The 21,863-nt window shown below is 36.2% G+C and overlaps 1 protein-coding gene across 20 annotated transcripts in view; it reads right to left on the reverse strand.

Moving 5' to 3' along the window:
* Nucleotides 1-21,863, reverse strand: part of LOC121320601 (teneurin-3-like) — a 280,613-nt gene that overhangs the window by 9,040 nt on the left and 249,710 nt on the right. For 16 of the 20 annotated variants that reach the window (XM_041259216.1, XM_041259197.1, XM_041259160.1 and 13 more), the window contains 11 exons: nucleotides 21,188-21,404; nucleotides 17,589-17,708; nucleotides 16,444-16,705; nucleotides 15,316-15,583; nucleotides 13,065-13,208; nucleotides 7,993-8,242; nucleotides 7,623-7,643; nucleotides 6,315-6,547; nucleotides 5,403-5,557; nucleotides 2,151-3,022; nucleotides 389-564 (listed from right to left, as the gene is read on the reverse strand). In XM_041259216.1, coding sequence (XP_041115150.1) covers nucleotides 389-564; nucleotides 2,151-3,022; nucleotides 5,403-5,557; nucleotides 6,315-6,547; nucleotides 7,623-7,643; nucleotides 7,993-8,242; nucleotides 13,065-13,208; nucleotides 15,316-15,583; nucleotides 16,444-16,705; nucleotides 17,589-17,708; nucleotides 21,188-21,404 — 2,718 coding nt within the window. The remainder of the gene's footprint in view (nucleotides 1-388; nucleotides 565-2,150; nucleotides 3,023-5,402; nucleotides 5,558-6,314; nucleotides 6,548-7,622; nucleotides 7,644-7,992; nucleotides 8,243-13,064; nucleotides 13,209-15,315; nucleotides 15,584-16,443; nucleotides 16,706-17,588; nucleotides 17,709-21,187; nucleotides 21,405-21,863) is intronic. The other 4 variants (XM_041259170.1, XM_041259116.1, XM_041259090.1 and 1 more) reach the window with 1 other exon arrangement.

The raw sequence follows: 21,863 nt of genomic DNA on the forward strand, positions 1-21,863 counted from the left end.
AAAGATAACCTGACTTACTGCATCCCCCCCCTCAAGAGATAAGTAATGTGTTCTTATAATTCCCTTAAGATATTAAATAATTCATGATGTTCTTTTGAGGAATGTGCCTGACTTGTAATCTTTCAAAGCACATAATTACTTCTTCCCAGAACTCGGAACCCACAGACTAAGGTGATCTTCGATGCTTTACACAAGAATACAAATGTATGTACTAAAACTACATAAAAGGAGACAGGGGCTGATTCATTATTTTATAAAAAGAACTTGAAACAACATTAAAAAGCCTTGTAGAAGCATATTCACCCAATGGAAAATTGCTTGAGGTTAGTTTACATTGTCCTGGTGTAATTTGTTACTTTCTCTTTGCATCTAAAGGAAGCTGACCTACCTTGAACCAAAGTGTAGAAGGAATCAATAGATGACAGGTTTGTGATAATACTGATGTCTTCATCCTTGCTGGAAGTCTCAATGTCCACAGTGATGGCCCTTTCCATGTCCCCATGGAGGTTGGTGACCACCCCAGTCGGAAAGGTTACATTTGTCAGGCGGCCTTCACTGTCATAACTAAAGGACAACATTAATCAGATCAGTAACCTTTAATGCAAAACCACGTAATTCAAATTTTTCTTTACAGGCAAATTTTTTTTTAAGGCCAGTTCCAGCTGACCTAAAAATACAGAGTACATACATGTTACAGATATTAACCTGTATATAATGACTTGTTTAAAGACAAAGTGATATCCTCCCTTAGGATATTCATTTTCTGATAACCACACTTTTCATCTTTAATAATGTTGTAAGACAAAAATGTAATCTAGCTTGGAACTAAAACATAGTCAATCTGGAGCACTGAATTCATAAAGTCATACACAAAGCCTTATTTTATAACCTTATAAGCTTCCTTCATCTTAATTACAGCTCATAATTTAACTTCTCTCAAATTTTCTCTTTTGTTACTTAACCCTGATCTGCCCGTTAGGATTCTTAATTGCAGTGTAGCCACAGTTTAGTTTTAAACATTGTGTAGTGTAAATAACTCATGGCACAGTATACCCAACAACAAAACAGAACCACAGAGCTGTTGAGAATTTTTTTCAGTGTATCAATTTTACTTTTTTTTATACTCCTGAGCTTCACCTTCCTTTCTTTAATGACAGCACCCAGTTTCAGCTTTACTATTGATCAATGCATTCAGTAGACACACACACATACAGTGCCACTGGATAGCTACTGGTAGTTGTTGTGTCTTTTTGATGTCTTGGGTGATTTCTGATAGTCTGGTTGGCTTGTTTTGGATGGCTGCCAGCAACATTACACTGATTTATCTCTAGCTTCAGTTTATCTGCTCCTTTCCCATTCTGTATCAGACTACACAACAGCTATGTGTGGTGCTTATGAACACGGGGCTTTGCATCCTGCCAGAAGCCATCTGTCAGATGAGTCTGCTTCATAGGAAACCACTATGCCAAATGGGGGCAAGTTTTGATAATGCTGTGGAGCAGTGAACAGTAACTAATGTGGCTACAATGTGACTCTAAAATGTGTTCCTAGAGTTTAAGGTTTATTCAGCTGAACATAACTTTTGCCAGAACTGAGTACCATTTTGTCTAATGCACTTCTACTGATGATATGTAAACTGTACATGCATAAAATAGTAACCCTTTTTCATCATAGAAACTGCTACAACTGCTCTAATGTCTCATCAAACCTAAAAGACAAGTATAAAAAAAAATAAAAAAAATATCATACAGTATTACTAACCGTTATATATATATATATATATATATATATATATATATATATATATATATATATATATATATATATATATATATATATATATATCGCGCGACCTCACTAGTTGATGTATTTGCATGTTTTTTTTTTTTACTGTTTGTATTAAATATACTATGCCCTGTATTTCACTGTATTTAATGTATTATGCATTGTCCCTCATTATCTTGTAAAGTGTTTTGTGACAGTGGTCCACTATGAAAGGTGCTATATAAAATAAAGATTGATTGATTGATTGATATAAAAAATCTCAGTCCTTTACATGCTTATTGCAGGTTTTAGGTACTGTGTAACTACATTTTTGTCTTCTCATAAGAATTATATATTTTTTAATCATATGCAAGTGTCATACTCACTCAAAGAAAGTTGTCCACCCAATCTCGATGCTTTTAGTTGCTAGAAGACCACTGCTGCCATGGTAAGTGAACAAAACCAGCTCTTGACCCTGGGCAGTGAGAGTTTTCAAGCCTCCATTGGTTCCAATGGTGAGCCATATCACTTGATTGTCAGGAGAAACTATCCTCACTGGCATGCGGTTGGGATCCCTTCGAATGCGGAGTGTATTTCCATTGCTGTCTGTCACCGCAGTGATGTCGTTCTCATTACTGTAGCTAAAGTTATACATGTAGTCCCCAGTAACTAAGCTCAGGGTATACTGATGTGTACCATTGACGTCAAAGATATACAGTTCTTGGTTTTCAGAAGAAGCAACTTCGTAGTGGTTCATCGAGTTAAACAGAGGCTTGTTCTCATACACTGCACGAATCCGAATGTTACCCAGATCAGCTATGTACAATGTGCCATCAGGGGAGACCACCAAAGAGGAAGGGGCATTAAGCTTTGCATCTTTGGCATAACCATCTCCGGTCTGGTAACAGTCACAGTTGGCATCATTGCAGTCACAATCAGAAGGGATGCCTGCAAGCAGAGAGATTTCACCATTCGTTGTCACCTGCCTAATGCGGTTAATTTTCTTTTCATCCGTCTCTGCAATGTAGACTACACCGCTGTATGACACTGCTATGGCACTTGCTGACTCCAGTGTGGTTTGGATGGCCTGCTTGCCCATTGCGTACTCAATTCCTGGAACCTGGCAGTGCATGGGCCGCCCTGCTGCGATGTGCACCTGACGATTCTCAGTTATCTGCAGCACCACGTTGTTGTCCAGGACATAAATGGAATTATCCATTGGGTTAATAGCTAGGTCTGTTGGCCACTCTAGGCGCACCTGAATAAAGATAATGAAGAAGCTGGTTAGTAGCGTGCAGTACAAATTATTATTATTATTTAGTCATTTAACAGATGCTTTTATCCAAAGCAAGTTGGGGGTGAACTATGCATCATAACTGCTACTGCAGAGCCATTTACAATAAGACCTTGATTTTACATCTCATCCAAAGAACGGAGCACAAGGAGCTTAAGTTATTTGCTCAGGGTCACACACAGTGAGTTAATAGCTGGAAAAGAACCTGAAACCTCCTGGTAACAAGCCCCTTTCTTTACCACTGGACCACCATGCCTCCATTTTCATGTCTTTATATGATGTTGTGGATTGCTGCTTTGTCTTTGCCTTGTGGTAGTTGGGCTGCATTATAAATAGTGTTTGTGCTCTATTAACTTTAAATATCTTAATGAACTAAACTAATCTGAGGCATTTAATTTGGAATTATTTCATTTTTTAAGTATTTTTTAACCCTAAAGGCCTGGTCACATGGGCGACTTGTCAACGGCAATAAGTGGAACACATTTGTTGCCTGTGTGTTGCCTTGCAGTTTGCAGCGGTCACACGAGAGACAAGTTGGCAACAATGCAACCCAATCATATTGCACATTTTTATCACAAGACGTAAACATGCCGCGACAGAAGACTACGATATAAAAATCTACTAATTACATTAACAAACTTGTAGTTTCTTCTTAATTAAATAAAAAAAAAGGTGAATTAGTTAGCTAGTAGGTCTACATAGTTAATATGCCAAACATAATACATTGGTATTCATTATCCTAAACAATGTTTTCACTACTGTACTTTTAATTCTGAGCTTTCGAGAGCAAAAAGGAAGACCTGAGATTTTTCTTTTTTCTTTCACTTCATTTACTGTTAAAATGAAAGATGCTATGATTGGAGGTTATGTATGAAACACAGCAAATTCATTTAAAATAAAACATTTAAAAAAAAATATGCTGCACTATTTTATCATTGTAAGATACATGTTGTGGTAATCATGGACATTAACATTTGCTTATCCACATACACACTGCATTAGTGTATCTATAGACTACATATAATTAATCGGATGAAACGTAGGAATATGATTGGCAGGTATTGACAATGTTGCCCTCATGTCACCTGAAAAATAGAACATCGTCCTATGTGGGAGACATGTGGCCGGTGTGTTGCCAGGGTGTTGACCAGGGTGGTCACATCAGGTGACAAGTCGGCAACATTTGTTGTCCCCTTGTTGTTGTTGACAAGTGTCAGGCCTTAAGAATATTGTGCCTGTGAAAATATACTAACTGTTAATACTGGATTGTAGCCTACTGTCTAGCTCAGATTATTAGGAGTAGTGTGGGCACATTTCTCAAAATCTCTTCTGCCAGCATTCTGGGTTTTGAAATTAAACCATTAAATAATTTTACGTCATGGCTAGTAACTGATTTAAGCCCCATTAGTCCACTAAGACAGTCCGAACCTTATTTTTCCTAAGCTTTCGCAAGGGTACCTAAGTTCTTTAGAAAGGTAGTTCCTTGCAATAACCTTTTTAAAAATATCAGTATAATGTAGTTTTTAAAACATGGAACTTTGATTTTAAACAGCAGTTTTCCTCACGTGGAAGCTGCATTACAGTTCAAGCAGACAACAATGTACACTATAGGGAAGACACATTTCTTCATTCATGCACTAGGGGTGACAGCTCAGTGAACTTGGGCCATGTGCCTCATGGGCTCCAAGTTTGAATTCCAGTCTCAGTGATAATTAAATTGGTGACAAGTGCTGTCTTTGTTTGTTTTTGCTCCACTGGATCAAAATACACCCTGCCACAGACAAGTGGTTTCCCCCACCCAAGAGTAATGACTTCTGAATAACTTGAACTCCTCACTGTGGATGTGCCTTTGTCAGTGGTGACAGTGCTAAGCAACTACACAAAGCAGCGGAAGGCCTAGGTTTAGAGACATAGACTGCAACAGTCTGCAGGTTTCAGCGCAGAGGGCAATTAGATGGTATTAATCATATGTTCACAGTCAGTCAACTTAACTGTGAAAGGGTATCTGGATAAATCAATTTGAGAGGTCCAAGTTATTAGGCAAAAATTAGATACCAGCTGATTGTGGGTGTAGTAAGTTATAGAAATTACGTACAATATATGTTTGTGTACAGTTTGCAACATTAGATTATATACCATGGATACATATTTTTAGACATGATCTTACAGTTTAAGATAATATCTCATGTTTTAATTAGGTTAAGGTCAAGGTTTAAAAAAAACAGCTCCAGATGAGCAGTGACATTCCACAAGGTGGTGCTGTAACCATACAAGTGACATCTTTTAATGCAAATATTCCCACTGAGTGGCATATACAGCAGATTAAAAGAGCTTCAGGAATCACCTGACTAATATGCATGCTGGTGTCACATGTCAACGGTCGGGCTGAAGTAAGGTCGTTTGATCCTAAGAGTGTTGAGATGATACCGTTCTGATCAACTTTTCGAATCATTGTCCCATCCACAAAGTATATGAAACCATTCTTGTCGACTGCAATTCCTGAATACGGAAAAAAGAAAAAAAAAAATTATAGCTTACTAAGCAAAACATAACTGCTACATGTGTTGGAACTGGCTTAAAATTATTCAGGTCACTGAATAAGCACAAGTTTAATAATTCATACTGTTCTTTCTAGTCTCTCCCCTCCAAGTATTTTGTAGGCCAACTCAATGTGAAATTCTTGTAACCAAACTGACAATGCTTTCCCTAGAAAAACAATTCATCATTGTTGTTTTTTTTTTACATTCTAAGAACTTACAATGCTTTTCTGAACTGAATCTACAATTAGTTTAGCACAGGTAACAGGTCATTTAAAAAAAAAAAAAACTAGCTCCCTTACTTATAAAGAGTGAAATTGCTACTTTTGAGGGAATATTTGTTGCTATGGATCCTGCCAAACAGGTCAGGCCTATGAACTCAAATGCCAATGATATACAGAGGGTTTAAAAAAAGAAAACTGCCTGGTTTCTGCTTTAGAAGGGAAACTAGCACTTTCATCCTTTTTACATTCAGCCAGAACAAAAAATTATGTAATGAATGGCTTTGGACATATTTGCAGTTTGTCATAAATTGTTCTGTGACACATACATTTCAAAGTAAAAAGACAAATAAATAATTAAATGAATAAAGCCAGTAACACTTTATCTATGATTCTAACACAACAACAAAAATACAAGACATGAATAAAACTTCCTGATGATCAAAGGAGTGCAAACTATCTTAGAGTCAGTTTAGACAGTTGTGTTGATGCCTGTACCTTTAGGTCCCATAAGTAAGGCCTCTATGGCTTTGCCTCCATCCCCACATCTTGCTTCATCAAATGGCAGGCACTGCTCCCCAGTCCCTGCCACCACTTCAGAATTCTGCAGCAAGTCTTTAGCGCCAGTCAGCATCTTTGTACGGTAAATCCTGCGTGAATTGGTGTCAGAGACATAAAGCTGTCCGGTGACAGGGTCAGTTGCCAGGTAGTATCTGTGGGTTGGGTTGGTACTGCAGAATAGAAAAGCTAATGTAAATACCATTAAGGAGGATTTCACCAAACATTGCAGATCACTTAAACATATGCAATGCAATGTTTCACATTGCACAATAAAGGCAAATACAATAAAGCAATATTTTATTTTTCTATTAGAGAGATATCATGAGATTAACTTTTCATAGATTGATATTTACACTAGGCAACAGAAAAAAAAAGTCTTTGTCAAACTGAACATGACTGGGGGTGAATGATAATCACTATTGTGTAACAAGGCTATAATCATTTGCCAGATCATTGCCATCATGAACGCATGTCATTGCTTGTAAGCCTATATACGATAATGTAATGATATGCATTCTTTAATGATAGTCAACATTAGGCCATGTTTATTTGTATCTATGCAACCTGCTTAAAATCATATGCAGCCAGTTCACAAACAGGAAGAAGGGATTTGACACATTTTGATTGGAAATGCATTTGTATCTACTGTATAAAAAACATATTGAGTGTTTTTGTATTTATTCACCGAGAATGACACTTTACCAGGGTTTTTAAAGAGCTATTGAAGCAGAATATCCTAAATGACAATATAATTATGTGAAAGTGCAAAAAAATTAGTTGCAAATTTCACATTATTAGAATGAATAGCTGCTTTAGGCGAAACCAAACACTGCAAAATTCCACTTCATTTGTACTGAATTAAAAAAAAAAAATCAAGCTTAACCCAGCTTTTGAGATAATGATTTACTCTTTGTAAAAACAAACAAAAAAGAAACTGCTGGTAAAAGATGCTGTACTGTGCATCCATCAAAACAGCTTCATTAGAGTGTGAGGTCGATCGTGGCTAATGTTTATGAGGCTCTACAGTATATTAGTCAATAGTGGGTGTTTTTTTCACATTTCGAATGAGGCAACATATTTTGACTTGCACTTCTGGGGATAATATAGCATGAATTTGTATGACTCCCCCACCGCATTAAAAACATGTATACATTAATGAAAAGTCAGTTGCCATTCAGATGATGACAAACTGATGGTTACATGACACTTAGGGAGTTTACTATGTAAACTTGTTTTGAAGCTTACCTATGTCTGAAATCTTTATTTCTTAGAAGAATGTAAGGAGACAGAAAAAAAAACCGAAAAGGTGTTAGTTAGATCCAAAGGGAGAAGAGAAAGACATGCAAATGGTGAACAAAAACAGGAAAACAGTACATACTGGACAAACAAGAGAATATTAAAATACTTTTTTCTTTTTTTTTTGATGACAAGAGAGTCATACCTTCCAAAGATACAGTTCGTTTTCACAAACACCAGGTACTACATGTTCATTTTATTAGTGTTACACTGGTTTATTTAGGTATGTTAAATAGTGCATACATTTACAAGGACAGACCAAGCTCTGAACAATACAGCATGCTTAACAGAAAATTATTTATTTAGACCAAAAACTTACCTCAGCTCCATGACGCTTGTGACATTCCCCGAAGGAAATATACGCCGAACATAATTGAAGTCACCGACATACAAACTCCCGTCGATGCCAAAAGCTAGTGCAACTGGTGCCAGCAGCTTGTTCCCCTCTGCCTGACCATTGCAGCTGGGGCAGGAGATGCTTCGTCTGCGTCCATTACCCATGATGATGCTTATCACCGGGGGCTGCTGGGAAATGAACTGATTCTCTCCATTTCCTTTGTACAAGATTCCTGTGGTTAAAAAAGTAAGAGCCAACATCTTTTAAAAACAAAGTTCATTCATGAGATTTTAAGAACTTGAAATGACATTTTATTCTTAATTGGCCACTGAACAACTACTACAATTAAAATATTAACATTTTATGAAATTAATTACAGTTTCAAACATGATTTGCTCAGTTAATTTTGAATTATGCAAATTTGATCAAATAAATTATTGTATGTCAGAATTTTAATGACATCACTCCTACATTTTAAATTAATGTTTTTAATAACCCCAATTACATTCATTTTACTGTTGAAAAAGTGCATTACTTAGAAAAGTGTAACAGGCTCCACAGCAATCTGAAGTTAAAAAAAAGTCACTTCAACCGGCTGGTTTACTTAAACACACCCCTCCATCACAATCACAACCATTCACCACATCTATGAGGCTATTTCCCTTCCTTAGAAGAGTGGTCCATACCACCATCATATGATATATTGATTACTAACCTGCAACCTGCATATAACATGCAGAGATTTTCACAAACTGCGATTTAGTTTATATTTTGAAAATGAAGGTCAATAACAACCACTTTTAGAAATAAGAACAAATAGAGGACTCTACCATCACATTGAGCGAATCCATACTCACTCAAATTCAACCTCAAAAACTGAGGTAAAGATGTGTAATTACTGTGAAGAATGTTTCTATAGCCTTGCCAACCTGTATGTGTTATTTTCCACGCAGTGATTGTCTTGCAATGCTAATAAACCAAAGACAAATACAAGATAAACCATTGCCAGATCAAGCCTTGCTTAATGCTTCTCCTAACTTGAGTGTCCTAAGAGCACCAGTCATTATAGATAAACATTAAAGTACTGCACAAATATTTGGCTTCAAAGAGGAACTTCAAAGGATGACTTCATGCTGTGAGTGTTACATTTCATATTCAGCACTGCGCTAGAATTCAAGCTCAACGGAATCCTAGCACCGTCCTCATTACTACAGAGATCAATGACTCCATCAAGGTCTGCTGTTTGACTGGCTAGCTAACACCAATGCATGTATGTCATAATACATCTCAATATTCTGTAAACCATATGAACCATATGTTTGTTATAGATCCTCTAACTTACCAAAATAATAAAACCTTCTCACCACTTTAATGCAGTATTGTATGGTTACAACTTTAATAAAGGCATATCAGGCTTTGAGACGATGAACACGACTTACAAGGTGACACACTCGGCACAAACACATGACCCTGACTAACAATGAGTGCTAACTGTGCTCCAGTAACATGCATATGGGTATTTACAAGTACATTTACAAACTGTGGAAGGAAACGTATGGAATGATTTATATTACAATGATAATATACATATTACCAAAGGTAAAACTAACCACAGCATTTCCATTTAACTAAACTAAATAAGAAACTGACCCAAAAACCACATCCCCAATTTACCATGAAGCGCTTGCCCTTCATTCAAAGAACCATGGATTTTTTAAAGATCAGATACTGATGAAGCGGACAAGTGTGGAATTTAAATAAGCTAGACCTGAAGCTTCGAATTACTGCACAACCAAATGGATTCAATTTAATGTATAGGTAATGCACAGCTTCCCAGCAGCTGAAAAGGGGCCTTTTCTTTTTCCAGTGGTTGGAAAACAGCATTATAAGAATGGTTGATGAAGGAGGCTAATGCCTCAATATCTCATCTCAGGGGCCTCTGGCTCAAACAACATAAATTGGATACATAGTATAGAACTTAGAGGTAGATGTACTAAAGTGTTGCACCTGTCGCAATAGTTGCAAACGAGTCGGAAGTCTAGGATGAAATGTAATAAGCATGCGCAATGCTGTTAGCGACTTTTTAGGAAAGCATTCTGGTCTCAAATATACGGTTTATTTTAGAAGAACGAGCAGTTCAATAAAAAATAAATGCAATTAACAATAAAGAAAATAGGATAAATAAAAGGGTTTAATAAAAATGCAGGTAACAAACCCAAAGTAATTATACAGACCTTGCTTGGATCTGGGAACAATGTTGTCTTAAAGATTACAATTTTGTCGGTGTTGCAGCATTCCAGTTACAATTGGCCTGACCTCCCTTAATGTGCTTGATCAAAAAAATCTCAAACTGCTGGTTGATCCACTTTGTACAGAGGAATGTCGGCTTTTACACACATTTTGACAAAATCTCAAACAACAGTTTCACGCTGTTCTTTGGCAGTTGTAAGATGCCAAAATGATCCAAACACAGTGGTTTCAATGGCCCTGCTGTTTTGGCCTCATCTTGTTTACATTTCCTTTCATTCAATTTATGTTTAGTGCTTCCCCTGTGTTCTACAATGGTCTGCCTATGAATGTAATCTACAGTCTTGCTTGCAGTACAAAACAGCACATTACCATAGACAATGTAATGTTTTAATTATTTATATATTTTCTCCACAGGATGGATTTGAACTGCTAACCCTCAGCACTAAAGGCAGCCACGCTACAGTCTCACTAAAGGGGAATGCCCCTAGTGGGGTTTGTAGTCATGTCTTTATGCACACATACAATGTAGTAGTGGTCAATCATTACAACATAAAATTCATCTTTGCCAAACTCAATCTTTAGGGGTGATTTTTATTATTTTCAGGATCTTTGAACAGCTCTGGATAATGACTGAAGTAAACTGAACTTGAATACCGGAAGCAGTTTTATTAGACAGGTGTGTTTACATAAATTTAAAGCAAAGTCATCTGTGTTAATGTTTATATATTATATGTGTATTGATTTGGTTATTATCAAACATGTTTTTTACCCTTTACCAAGTGTAAACTAACAAAAAAAATCTCTGAAAACATAGGATCCCTGTTAATCATATAAAGCTAAACCTCTCCAAGAAAAATAAAACCCTCTGAATTGGGAAAAAAAAAAAAAAGATGGGGTGCAAAAAGCATTTGTTTTTTGACAGAGATTTTTTCCTCATCCTATCAGCCATAACATGTCAGCTAACAGAAGCCATATAAGGTCTCTTTCGGGTGTGTGGAAGACTCTGACAGTACTGCCCAAGTTCTTGTAGGTTGATATTTGGTCCAGTTTAGATCAGAAATTTTTCAATAATGCAGGTGAATTAACATTGTTTGTTTTAAGTTGCAGAATTCCCATGCTGAGTTGATTAAGCTAATAATACTGCAAAGCAGAGTTAAGAGCCTTTCTCTTGGGGTTAGCTACCAGGAATAAACAACAGTCTAGTACAAGGTCAATTAACTTCAAATATGATCAGATAACAACAACAACAAAAACATTTTTGAAAATCTGTCAAGATGTCTTTAACTTAGGCCTTAATTTAAGTAAGTTTAATGATTGTTACCAATTTTTGTAATATTATTGTTTTAACATACTTCCTTTATAGCTGTCACTTTAGGGCTTTTTAACCTTTTCTATTATATCATGTTAAAATATCGTATTTTTGTATTACATAAACTGGTTCATTTATAAGGCCCCAAACAAGAGCCTAAGAATGGATGCTGGCAATGTGTAACAGTAGTAAAATAGCAGAGCAGTACTAGCTGTCACTGTGCTAAATAGAGATGACACAGTAATGGACATGCTTGCATTTCGTGTTGATAGAGTAATAAACAGCACATGTTACCACTGTGTGAGATGGAAAGAATAGGAAACAGTGCGTGGCATTTTTGTGTGTAATGGAAAGGGAGAGTAATAATGCATGTGACCATTGTGAATCAAAAAAGCGGGTCCAGTGACAGTGTTAAAACCATGTTTGATAGAATGGCTTTATCTGCTGTACAGTGAATAAAGCCGACATGATCAGGTTGACTTGAGGGTTAAGCAGCTTGGCTGCCCAGAACAAACAAACAAAAAAATAATGTGGACTGGAGGCCCCACCGACTTCAGGCAGCACTCAGATTAAAGGGTCACAAACTTCCAAAGACAACTGGCACAAAGCCTAAGAGGCTGCCAGGCTTAGTGTCACTCAAACCGGCGCTACAAGAAAAAAAAAGGCTGTTGAGGATTATTCTTCTGGACAACCAGATGTATAATTGTGTGTTTATTAGTTTTGTCCCTTTGGTTCCACAGCACTGACAAACAATGTGCGTATTTACGAAGGAAACACCCTGTGTAAAAGAGTAAAACATATCGGTAATCTTTGTCTGACAAGGCACGTTTTCCCTAAACAGCTTTCATTTTCATCATGTGAATCCTAAGTCAGCACAATGTGTTATTGCACCTGATTTATTCTGTCATTACTTTGAAAGATTGGTCCTTCACATTTCTCCTCTATTATCATGAAATTGGATGATGAACAATATTTCACCTTCATTAGAATATTTATTGCAGCTTTTCATGGTGCCCATGCAAACACCTGTCACTGTCCACATTCCCCACCTCAATGAATTTCTCTGGCTCATCCAGCTTTTCATTACAATTAATCACTTTGTTTATTCAATTAGACACGCGTCACTTTGAAAAGTCACTATCTGTCAAACTCTACTCCTTAACAGAATTTCAAACTTGGATCGATTCACCCTTTCAATAGGGAGTGACATTCATTTTTTGGCTGTAGAAGGGCTGTCAACATTTTTTTAATATTTTATTCTTAATGTTGTCTGGCTCACACAGTGCAGTATTTTATGGACAAACACCTTTGTATTTGTTTCTCTTAATCACTTACTATAGGTATATTTTATTAACTTACTCTTCAGCACTTGCATACCAGTCTATATCTCAAATTGAGAATACTGTGAACTAAAGGAAACTTTTTTGTTATACACTTCAAGGCAACCACTGTAAAGTTCAGATAGAATTCTGCGTTTGAACATTTTTTCTCTTACCATTCTGAACATCTAACACGTGATGCTTGTCCAGTGTCCAGCCACCCATATTAGAAGCATCCAGTTCATATCCCTGTAAAATGGCAGTCCTTTTCTCCCAGAGGATCAGGTCCAGACAGGATTCATACTCAAACCCAACAGATACTAAAATGACAAGAATATAAGATACAGTTGACAATGAAAGGAAAACACTTTTACCGAGGAGTCTCGCTTGTTTCATCTAGAACTTCAAACCGCTAAGCATAAATTCCGAGATAAAATTTAGCCACATAGATTACAAAATAAAAAACAAAAAACTTTCCGACATTAGCTTCAAATGAAGTGCTTGTCTACTTGACATAGATTAATATGTTTTTACCTAAATCTCTTATTTTTGTCATGCTGCTCTCGTGTAGCAGCATTAGCAGCACTATACAGTATAATACACTCTGAGCTTTTAACCTTTGTCCTTCACATCACCTCTCCCATACCAACACATTGAAATAGTGCTCACATGGTGCATCAGCGCAATCCTTTTAAACTCAAGTCTAGTTTTGTCAATTGCATTCGGAGACCGAACCTTTGACTTTCCAAGATCATAGCTGCTAAGTCTTTGAATTGGTCACGTCATAAATATAGTTAATTGGTATTAAACCTAGATGAATAGAAAAGTGAGCATCAAAGCTTCAGCCTTTTAATACAAAGGCGCATTTACCAGTCATTACATTATACAGTATTATCTTTTTTTAAAAGCAAAATTAAAAATCTGCTACACAATAAAGATCTTAATCCACTACGTGCTGGACCGCTGTAATTTCATGTCTTAAATACTGATGACGCAATCTCTTTTCCAGGATGTCTCATGGCCGTAGTTAGCCGTATAGCAATCAAATCAGTCTTTCTGAGCCGTGCCATTGGCAAAAGGAACAAAAACGTGAAGATACACTTAAAAAACTCATCTACCAGTGTGTATTCTGAAGTGGAACAGGAGGACAAGATTGAGAGGAGGCTTGTACTTAATAATAATCTTTATATAGTGACTTTCAAAGTGGACCAACATCACAAAGTGCTTTACAAGATATGAGACTAGGGTGTGTGAACTATGCATCAGCAGCAGTCACTTACAAGAACATCTCACCTGAAAAACAGAGCACAAGGTGGTTAAGTGACTTGCTCAGGGTCACACAGTGAGTCAGTAGGTGGGATTTGAACCACTAACCTGCTGGTTACAAGCCTGTTTCACACAGCCTCCTCAATTGTATATGTACACCACACGACATCTCTTTTATTTATTTATGTATGAATTTATTTGCTTGCTTACAGTGGTGTCCACATTTATTGTTCGTGGTTATACTGAATTCTATAACTTTTGTATACAAATATAATTTTCTCTTCAAAATGCTAATTTATTGAAAGTCAGGAAATACAGTACATTATGTTCACATGCCAAAAATGAAATGCATTTATTTATTTGTTTTACAGTGGTTGCCACATTTATTAGTAGCCCAATACAGTTTACAGCTGTGTCACCATTTATACTATAGTAATAGAGTTAATATCTATATATATATATATATATATATATATATATATATATATATATATATATATATTTTTTGTTGTTGTTATATAGTCATTTTTTCTATAGACTTAAAAAAAATGCTATTTGTGGATATATTTTATTCATTTTTTATTTATTTTATTACGTTTGTATGTAAGTATGATTTTACTCTTCATAATACAAAATTATTGATAAAAACAACTTAATTTTTCACTTGCATAGTCATATATTTCATGGTTAAAAGGTTTTATATACGATTTGGCAATGTACTTTGTAATATTTTGCTCAGTCTGGACTACTTCCATATGCCTGTAAAGTGTTCTCATAAAGACCAAGGCTCAGATAAAATCTTGTAGCTCCTCAAAGGCAGAAGACATTTCAAATCTGATTTTTATTTTAACTCCTCATACAATTTCGCAACTGTAACATTTAAATATTTTTTCTATATCTACCTTAGAAAGGGGTCGAAATTGACAGTTTTGGCAATCAACAAAGCTACAGTACCACCTACCGCAACAAGCTATAAATATTAATTTAACTGAATTAATTAAATAGGAAACCATTTTATATGATTTACAGACCTTTGACAATGAGAAGCAGGCCTCATACAGAACTCTATAAGCTATTAAGTACAAATTAAGCTGCATGAATGTTGAACTTGGTACGCCACTCTTATTTTAACTTGCCTTTCGCATCAAAAACATAACTCACCAACTGCTTCAGACAAGCCATAAACCTTCTGATTGTAAGCGTCAGTCTTATCCCATATAAAGGTGTACGATAGGTTGGGAGAGGCTGGAAACCACTTTTGAAAGAGCCTGCCCACCACGGCTACCATGAGATGGACCTTCATGAGGTTGAATGGGATATTAGTCTGGGTCATGGTCACTTTAAGGACAGGCTTATAACCTGCTGCACGGGAGCTCAGGTAGGAGAGTTTGAGATCAGTGCCTGGGATTGCAGTCTCTTCTTGTAGGACCTGAAAAGGAGAGTCTCAGTTTCAGAATTGGTGGAATATACAGCACAGTATGACATTTAATCTTCCATTAATGTTAGTTAGTAAGAAAAACAAAAACTACATAAACATGTTCATTTGTGTTGCAGTCCACACATTGCCCTGCAGGCTGTGTTCAATAGGCCTCATCACAGATATAACTGATTCTCTTTTGTTTTTACATGCAGTGAAACTTTGTCATTAATGTTTCAGTGAGGCAGCATGAGATCATTGAAATCAACAGTAAAATATACTTTTTTTTTCCTGAGGCTCTGCAGTAACTGTTGGCGCCTTTGTCTAGGTTTTAAGAACTCAAGTTACTTGTTTCCGCTGACATTGCATTAGCAAAGGAATCACAGATGATATCAATGTAAAACAAAGAACTGCAGAATACGGAGGCAGAACTGTTAGTATGTAGTTCCGCATTAATATATTATTTACTGCATGTGGTAACATTCATAAATAATAATAACACTTTAATGAATGCTGTAACATTTATATATTATATTTTAGTGGAAACTATTTCAGGTTGTAGCATAATAACCAAGGCTGAATTGAAGTGAATTAGTATTTTGGGGGCAAAAAAAAACCTCACAAGATAATAATAATAATAAACGTTCTTTATGATATATTTGTTAGCATAAATTCTTACTGCTTACTTAATTGCTCTCTGCTTGGTATGCATGCTAATGCAGCACAATTTGTATTTTTTGTTCTTGTCTTACTTATCAGATAACACCAATCTGCATCAATGGTGCAGTGTTTCATTATTCAAATGATTCCCACTTCCAAAAGATGTGAAATACTGCCCAAAAGGTCACGAAAATATCTCAGTGTTTATTTACCTGTGTCTCAGGAATGATGGGGCTCTCTTCAGGGGATGACCTGAAGAATGTGGATAATGGAGATGAGACAATGAGAGGGCTGGGCCTTACAAACCCGCTCAGGTCACAGCTGGGAATGTCATTCTCTTCTTTCTTCATCACCAGTGTGTCCATGACATAAAACACATTCCAGGGGATCCACACAGTGCGGTACTGGGTTAGAAACGGAGCACGCTCAAAGCTCAGCGTCAATGAGGCACCACCATTGGCCAGCAGGTCAAACCTAACCAAAGAGCAAAAACTTAATTAATTAACAGAACATGACCTGGAATTTTACAGCATCCACTTTACCGTAAAAGTGTATAAATAGGCTATCTAGATATAAAGCTAGGTAACCCTTGCTGATTAAATTGTCCTATTTCTGTTTCTTGAATACCTGTATGTCCTCAGTATGTTCTTGGTACTTGTATGTCCTCAGGATCCTGCAGCACTCAGTATATACTGTATAAAAGTTCCAGCGTGTAACTTGACTTATGTATGATTTTCTTTCTGTATTTCTTATTGTATTTGTGTAAAAGCAGGACCTCTACTTCTCTGACAAACTACAGTGTTTATTACCTCCGTGGGGTCCAGAGAAAATGATTGGTTTGGAACGATGGACAATGCTTTTAAATAATGCCCTACATTCACCATGGTTTCAACACCTGAGGGGTGCACTTCTGTCTGGGGATGGCTCTACATACATCCCTGCTGCTTTCTTAGTTAATGCTGGCTCAAGGACTGAACAGCTGTTTTGGTCAGGCAGTACAGTAGATGCTGTAATATCTTTTTTTTTTCTAGAAGTGTTTTAGAGATCATAACTGCAGCCAAGCATGCTAGTCCACCCCCCCCTCCCCTCCTCACACTGTTTGTCCTTGAAAGGTAGCCCATAGGAAAGGCTAGAGATTGTCATCTTGTACAGTATACACCTTACATCATGCATCTTGTTACTCAAAATCACGTTATTATAAATGTCCTTAATCTTAGTTTTATCTCTGTTAGGATGTACAAAAGGTTGGTCAACACAAATTCAATAAAAAGCATGACCAGATGGTGAAAACTATTAAACACAATTAGCAGACATGTCTAATTTGTCATATTCCACAAAGCAGGTAAAACAGACGTACATTCCATCCTGCCGGGCAATGGTGTATCCGTGTTCTGGATAGTGCACAAATGAGACATTAACTCCAATAAGAGGGGTTCCATCCGCTGTTAGCACCTGACCTCTGATGATGGACACGAGGCTGCAGAACAAACAAACAGCAAAACAAAACCATTACAATTAACATCTGTTCTCCCTTAAGGCCACTGCAAGCATGATTTATAGATAATGTAACCTAAAAGCACGCAATCCATTGTTATTCATGAAATCAGCTGAAGAACACTCCCCAATTCCCTGCCCCTTTTAACCAGGCATCATTTATATTCTCTAAGTGACTCTGAAATAATTTCCATTTTAATTTGTTGCAAGCTGTTCTCTGGAGACTTATCAAGATCAATAATTTAGTGATGAATGCTTAAAAATTATAAACGATATACTTTTGAACCATATATCACATAGTCGGCAATTACTTAAAGAAAACTTATAAGTCCAATTAATTTTGACGCAATTTATAAACCTGTAGGGGCTGGCAAGTGAAAGATATAAAGGCGCGTTAAGGAACATTTGTGCTTCAACTTTTAATCAACTGCTGTGCTTAACTGCATTAATGCTGGTAAATTACAGCAAGCCCAGGAGTTCCTGTGTTAACCCTCTTCCTTTGCTCTGTGAGATACAGTACAAGACACCTGCTATTAACTAGTGGTTTATTTGCAGGTCATTACTGCTTTCTAAAGTGCTAATCAAACATACCAGCCATGTCATGTTGCTACCATGCAGTGAGCAGTATTAAAATCGCTTCAAAATTTATTCAATTTCCCAGGTGCAGTCCACTTAAAAGATTAACCTTTTCTTCTACCAGCAACCCAATTAATCTCTGTCTTTCTAACCCAACTTGACCTGATCTCTAGCTAAACCTCCATATACTCTCAAGTTTTTAAGCAAAAGATAAAGTAATAAAGAAATAAAGAATCATCTCTATCAATGACTATTACTTAATAAAGAATTTTACAACTGGCATCTTAGAGAGGATCAATGAATATATGACATTTCAAACTTAATTAGGTGTAGCAACGTCTGTTCTAATTCGACTTGGACTATCCAGCACAACTGGTGCTTGAATTATAGGGAGGATTCAGCAGGTTTCATTTGACTTTATGAAGTAAAATGGTTAGTTAATTCTATAGGGTGATGCAAAACTTTTGGCCATAGCTGTATATATCACATTTTTAATTGATAAAAGCTGATGTAATTTTTCTAACCTGGCCTTTTGTACATTTAACATGTTTTGGTCAGATGACAACAGAAATAAAGCAATGAATTATGATCTGCAATAAATACACCAAAAGTTTAATGTTACAAATAAAAAAAAAAAGTAATATACAACACATTCTTACTTCATTTTAATACAGTATGTCCAAATAAAGTTTCCATCGTTGATGTTATACACTATTAATCAGAAAATAATAACTATGAAAACTAATTTGAGATAAATGTTTGGCAAAATTTTCAGAAGACTCCACCCTTCTATTAAAGCTAAATTCAGTCATTCTAACGTGAAAGCAACAGTGTCATATGGTAGCTAGACAGAACTTAAAAATAATAGCTTTCCTATAACTATTACCTTTGTACGATTTCATACCAGCTTGTCTCAGTGATATTCATTTGCTAGAAATTTTGCATCCCCCCCCCCCCCCCCACGAGTTTTTCATTGTATGTCAAAAGTTGGATGCGATATGATCAAGACAAAGATGAGTAATACAAGCAAGATAATTCATAAATTAAATTCAGTCAATTGTAATATATCATTTACTGTAAGTATATAACAGTCTATCAATGTTAATTATGTTATGAAAGGGAAGCTTAAAGTACACATAGTGCCTCCAAAATACAGAAATGAAAATATTTTTTAAACCACCTTTCTAAGCAACGTTATTATACTTTTACTACATATCTTCAGTCGCAATTGTTTCTCTTTTTGACACTTCAGCGTGTTATTTGTGTTTGTAAACTGTGAGGGTTGCTGATTTTTATTCATGCATTTTTATTATTGCAATGTTGCCAACCTTAAAGATCTACATTTTTAAACATTGAAAATATAGTTATCTAACAACCTAACAGGAACATATATGACATTTAAAATATAATATCTGTTGTTATTCAATTTAATAAAGCTCAATATTTTATGTTACATGTTGACTGCTTTTATTTCCTTGAAAAAAAAAAGCAAAACAAAACCAAGCATAAATAAATCAAAAATGACAAATGCTACTATTTTCTATTAATAGTCTTCTTGTGTGAACTAGAATACTGTGATTTAAATACTGGAGTTCATATGCTTGTAAAGTCTGAGAGGAAAACATTAATTGGCTGTGCTAACAGTCACTTCAGGCTCACATTTTAGGCCCCCCCCCCCCCCCCCCCCCCCCCCCTCCTTTTGTCCCATAATTTGAGCACTGGTTGTGATCCAAAAAGGCAAAACTGTATCAATCTCTGTCAACTGCTGCTTTGAAAAGCCTTTGTTAAAAAAAACAGGATTGTTCCCACTGTGCTAATTATTTACAAGAATTTACCAGCGACGAAGCAATAGACTATAATACATGTCTCAATAACAGCATTATCTCATCCATCTTATGTCACTTGGTGGCATTTAGCAGGGGTTGAAGGCTGAATCTTGCATTTGCACCATTGGTGGCACCTTTTCATTGTCTTGTATTACTTTAAGAACTGAAGATGAACAGCCCGGGATGAATGAAGTAAGTACTGCAAACATGCATTTGAAAATGCTGTAGCTAGAAAGCCACTAATCTTGTTTAGCTGTGTTTTATTAGCATGCATGTGCTGTCTTTGTCAATAAACTCTCCTGTCTCTACCTTCATATTTACACTCATCTCCAGCCATATAGGGCCCATCAGAACACAAAAAGAAACATTATGTCTGAGGCAGTACATTTCCAATTACTTCTCTTTTCTCAGCTGTGTAGAACACACAGTGCAGTTACCAAATGCTTGTGAATTAAAAGAAAAGATCAGATATAGACCAATGATCACAGGTAACCAAGCTTGACACAAGCTGATTGCTTATTGTTTAGAAGAAAAAAAAAAGACTGTCATGCACTGGATATAGATAATATTATCTATACTGATGCAAAGCACAGATGCCGGGCTAACACAGGTTTCTCCACGCCTCGCTGGAAACAGAAAAAAGATGATGAATCCTTTCCAGTGCTAAGGATCCTATTAAATACCTTTTTTTTGTTTATCTAGCAAAAATAGAAAAAAAAAGCTCCAATTGCAGTACTAAGAGGATGTCAACACACTTTACACAGATGCTCCCAAGCGTATCATTTCATTATGAACCCACAAAAGAACTCTTAGCGGACATTAGAGAAGACTACTGTAAAACAGGAATTATTTTGTCCATATCTTTATCCAGCACACTCTCTTTCAAATATTTGCTGATTAACAGATTAAAAAACGTGCACTAATTTGTGTGTATATAGTATATTATATAAATACTGATTATATTCAGAATTACATTATATATTTCTACAAACACAGAAATACATGTTAAAACAATTGATCAGATAAATGAATAGGTGTATTATTTTCAAGTCAGTGTCACCTTTTGTTAAATGGATTTTCCCCAGGTATGACATGGCTGCTGTCTGGCCCAACAAGAAAACTGATTCTGTCATAAAAGGATTTGGCAGCTTGCTGAGGGGGTGGCTGTTGGCTCTGCCCAATAATGTCATTGGGGTCAGGTGATCCGCGGCAGTACGGCTGGTTTTGGCATGAACTTTGTAAACAGCAGTCAGGATCCATACAGTCAATCAATCCATCTGCAAGCACAAAGTAACTCAAGTGAATATATGATCATCACTGCTGACGACACTGACAACGAATTCAAAACAAATGCTTTGTTGCTGTTCTTTTACGTTTGTACAGCTTGAACAATGCTGCGCCTCAAATCAATCTAAGATTGTGTGAAAATACATAGATTTTCTTAAATAGTTGTTTTATATCCCTGGAGATTTACAGTAGTGTTACAAAGTGGAAAACTGTTACATTTATATTATCTAGGAATAATTGGTTGACTGAAACAAAGTAAAATAAAACTTCCAGTATGCAATTTGATATATATATATATTACACATACACACACACACACACACACACACACACACAAATAACCCACATAGTGTACTCCACCTGGAAGGACTGTGCTATGTATTAGAGTGTAAAATATGTTTCTTGTCTGCAACAATGTTCAGAAATGACAACAAATGTGTCAAATTACT

This window comes from Polyodon spathula, chromosome 1 (assembly GCF_017654505.1).
Source record: "Polyodon spathula isolate WHYD16114869_AA chromosome 1, ASM1765450v1, whole genome shotgun sequence".
NCBI classification, from domain to species: domain Eukaryota; kingdom Metazoa; phylum Chordata; class Actinopteri; order Acipenseriformes; family Polyodontidae; genus Polyodon; species Polyodon spathula.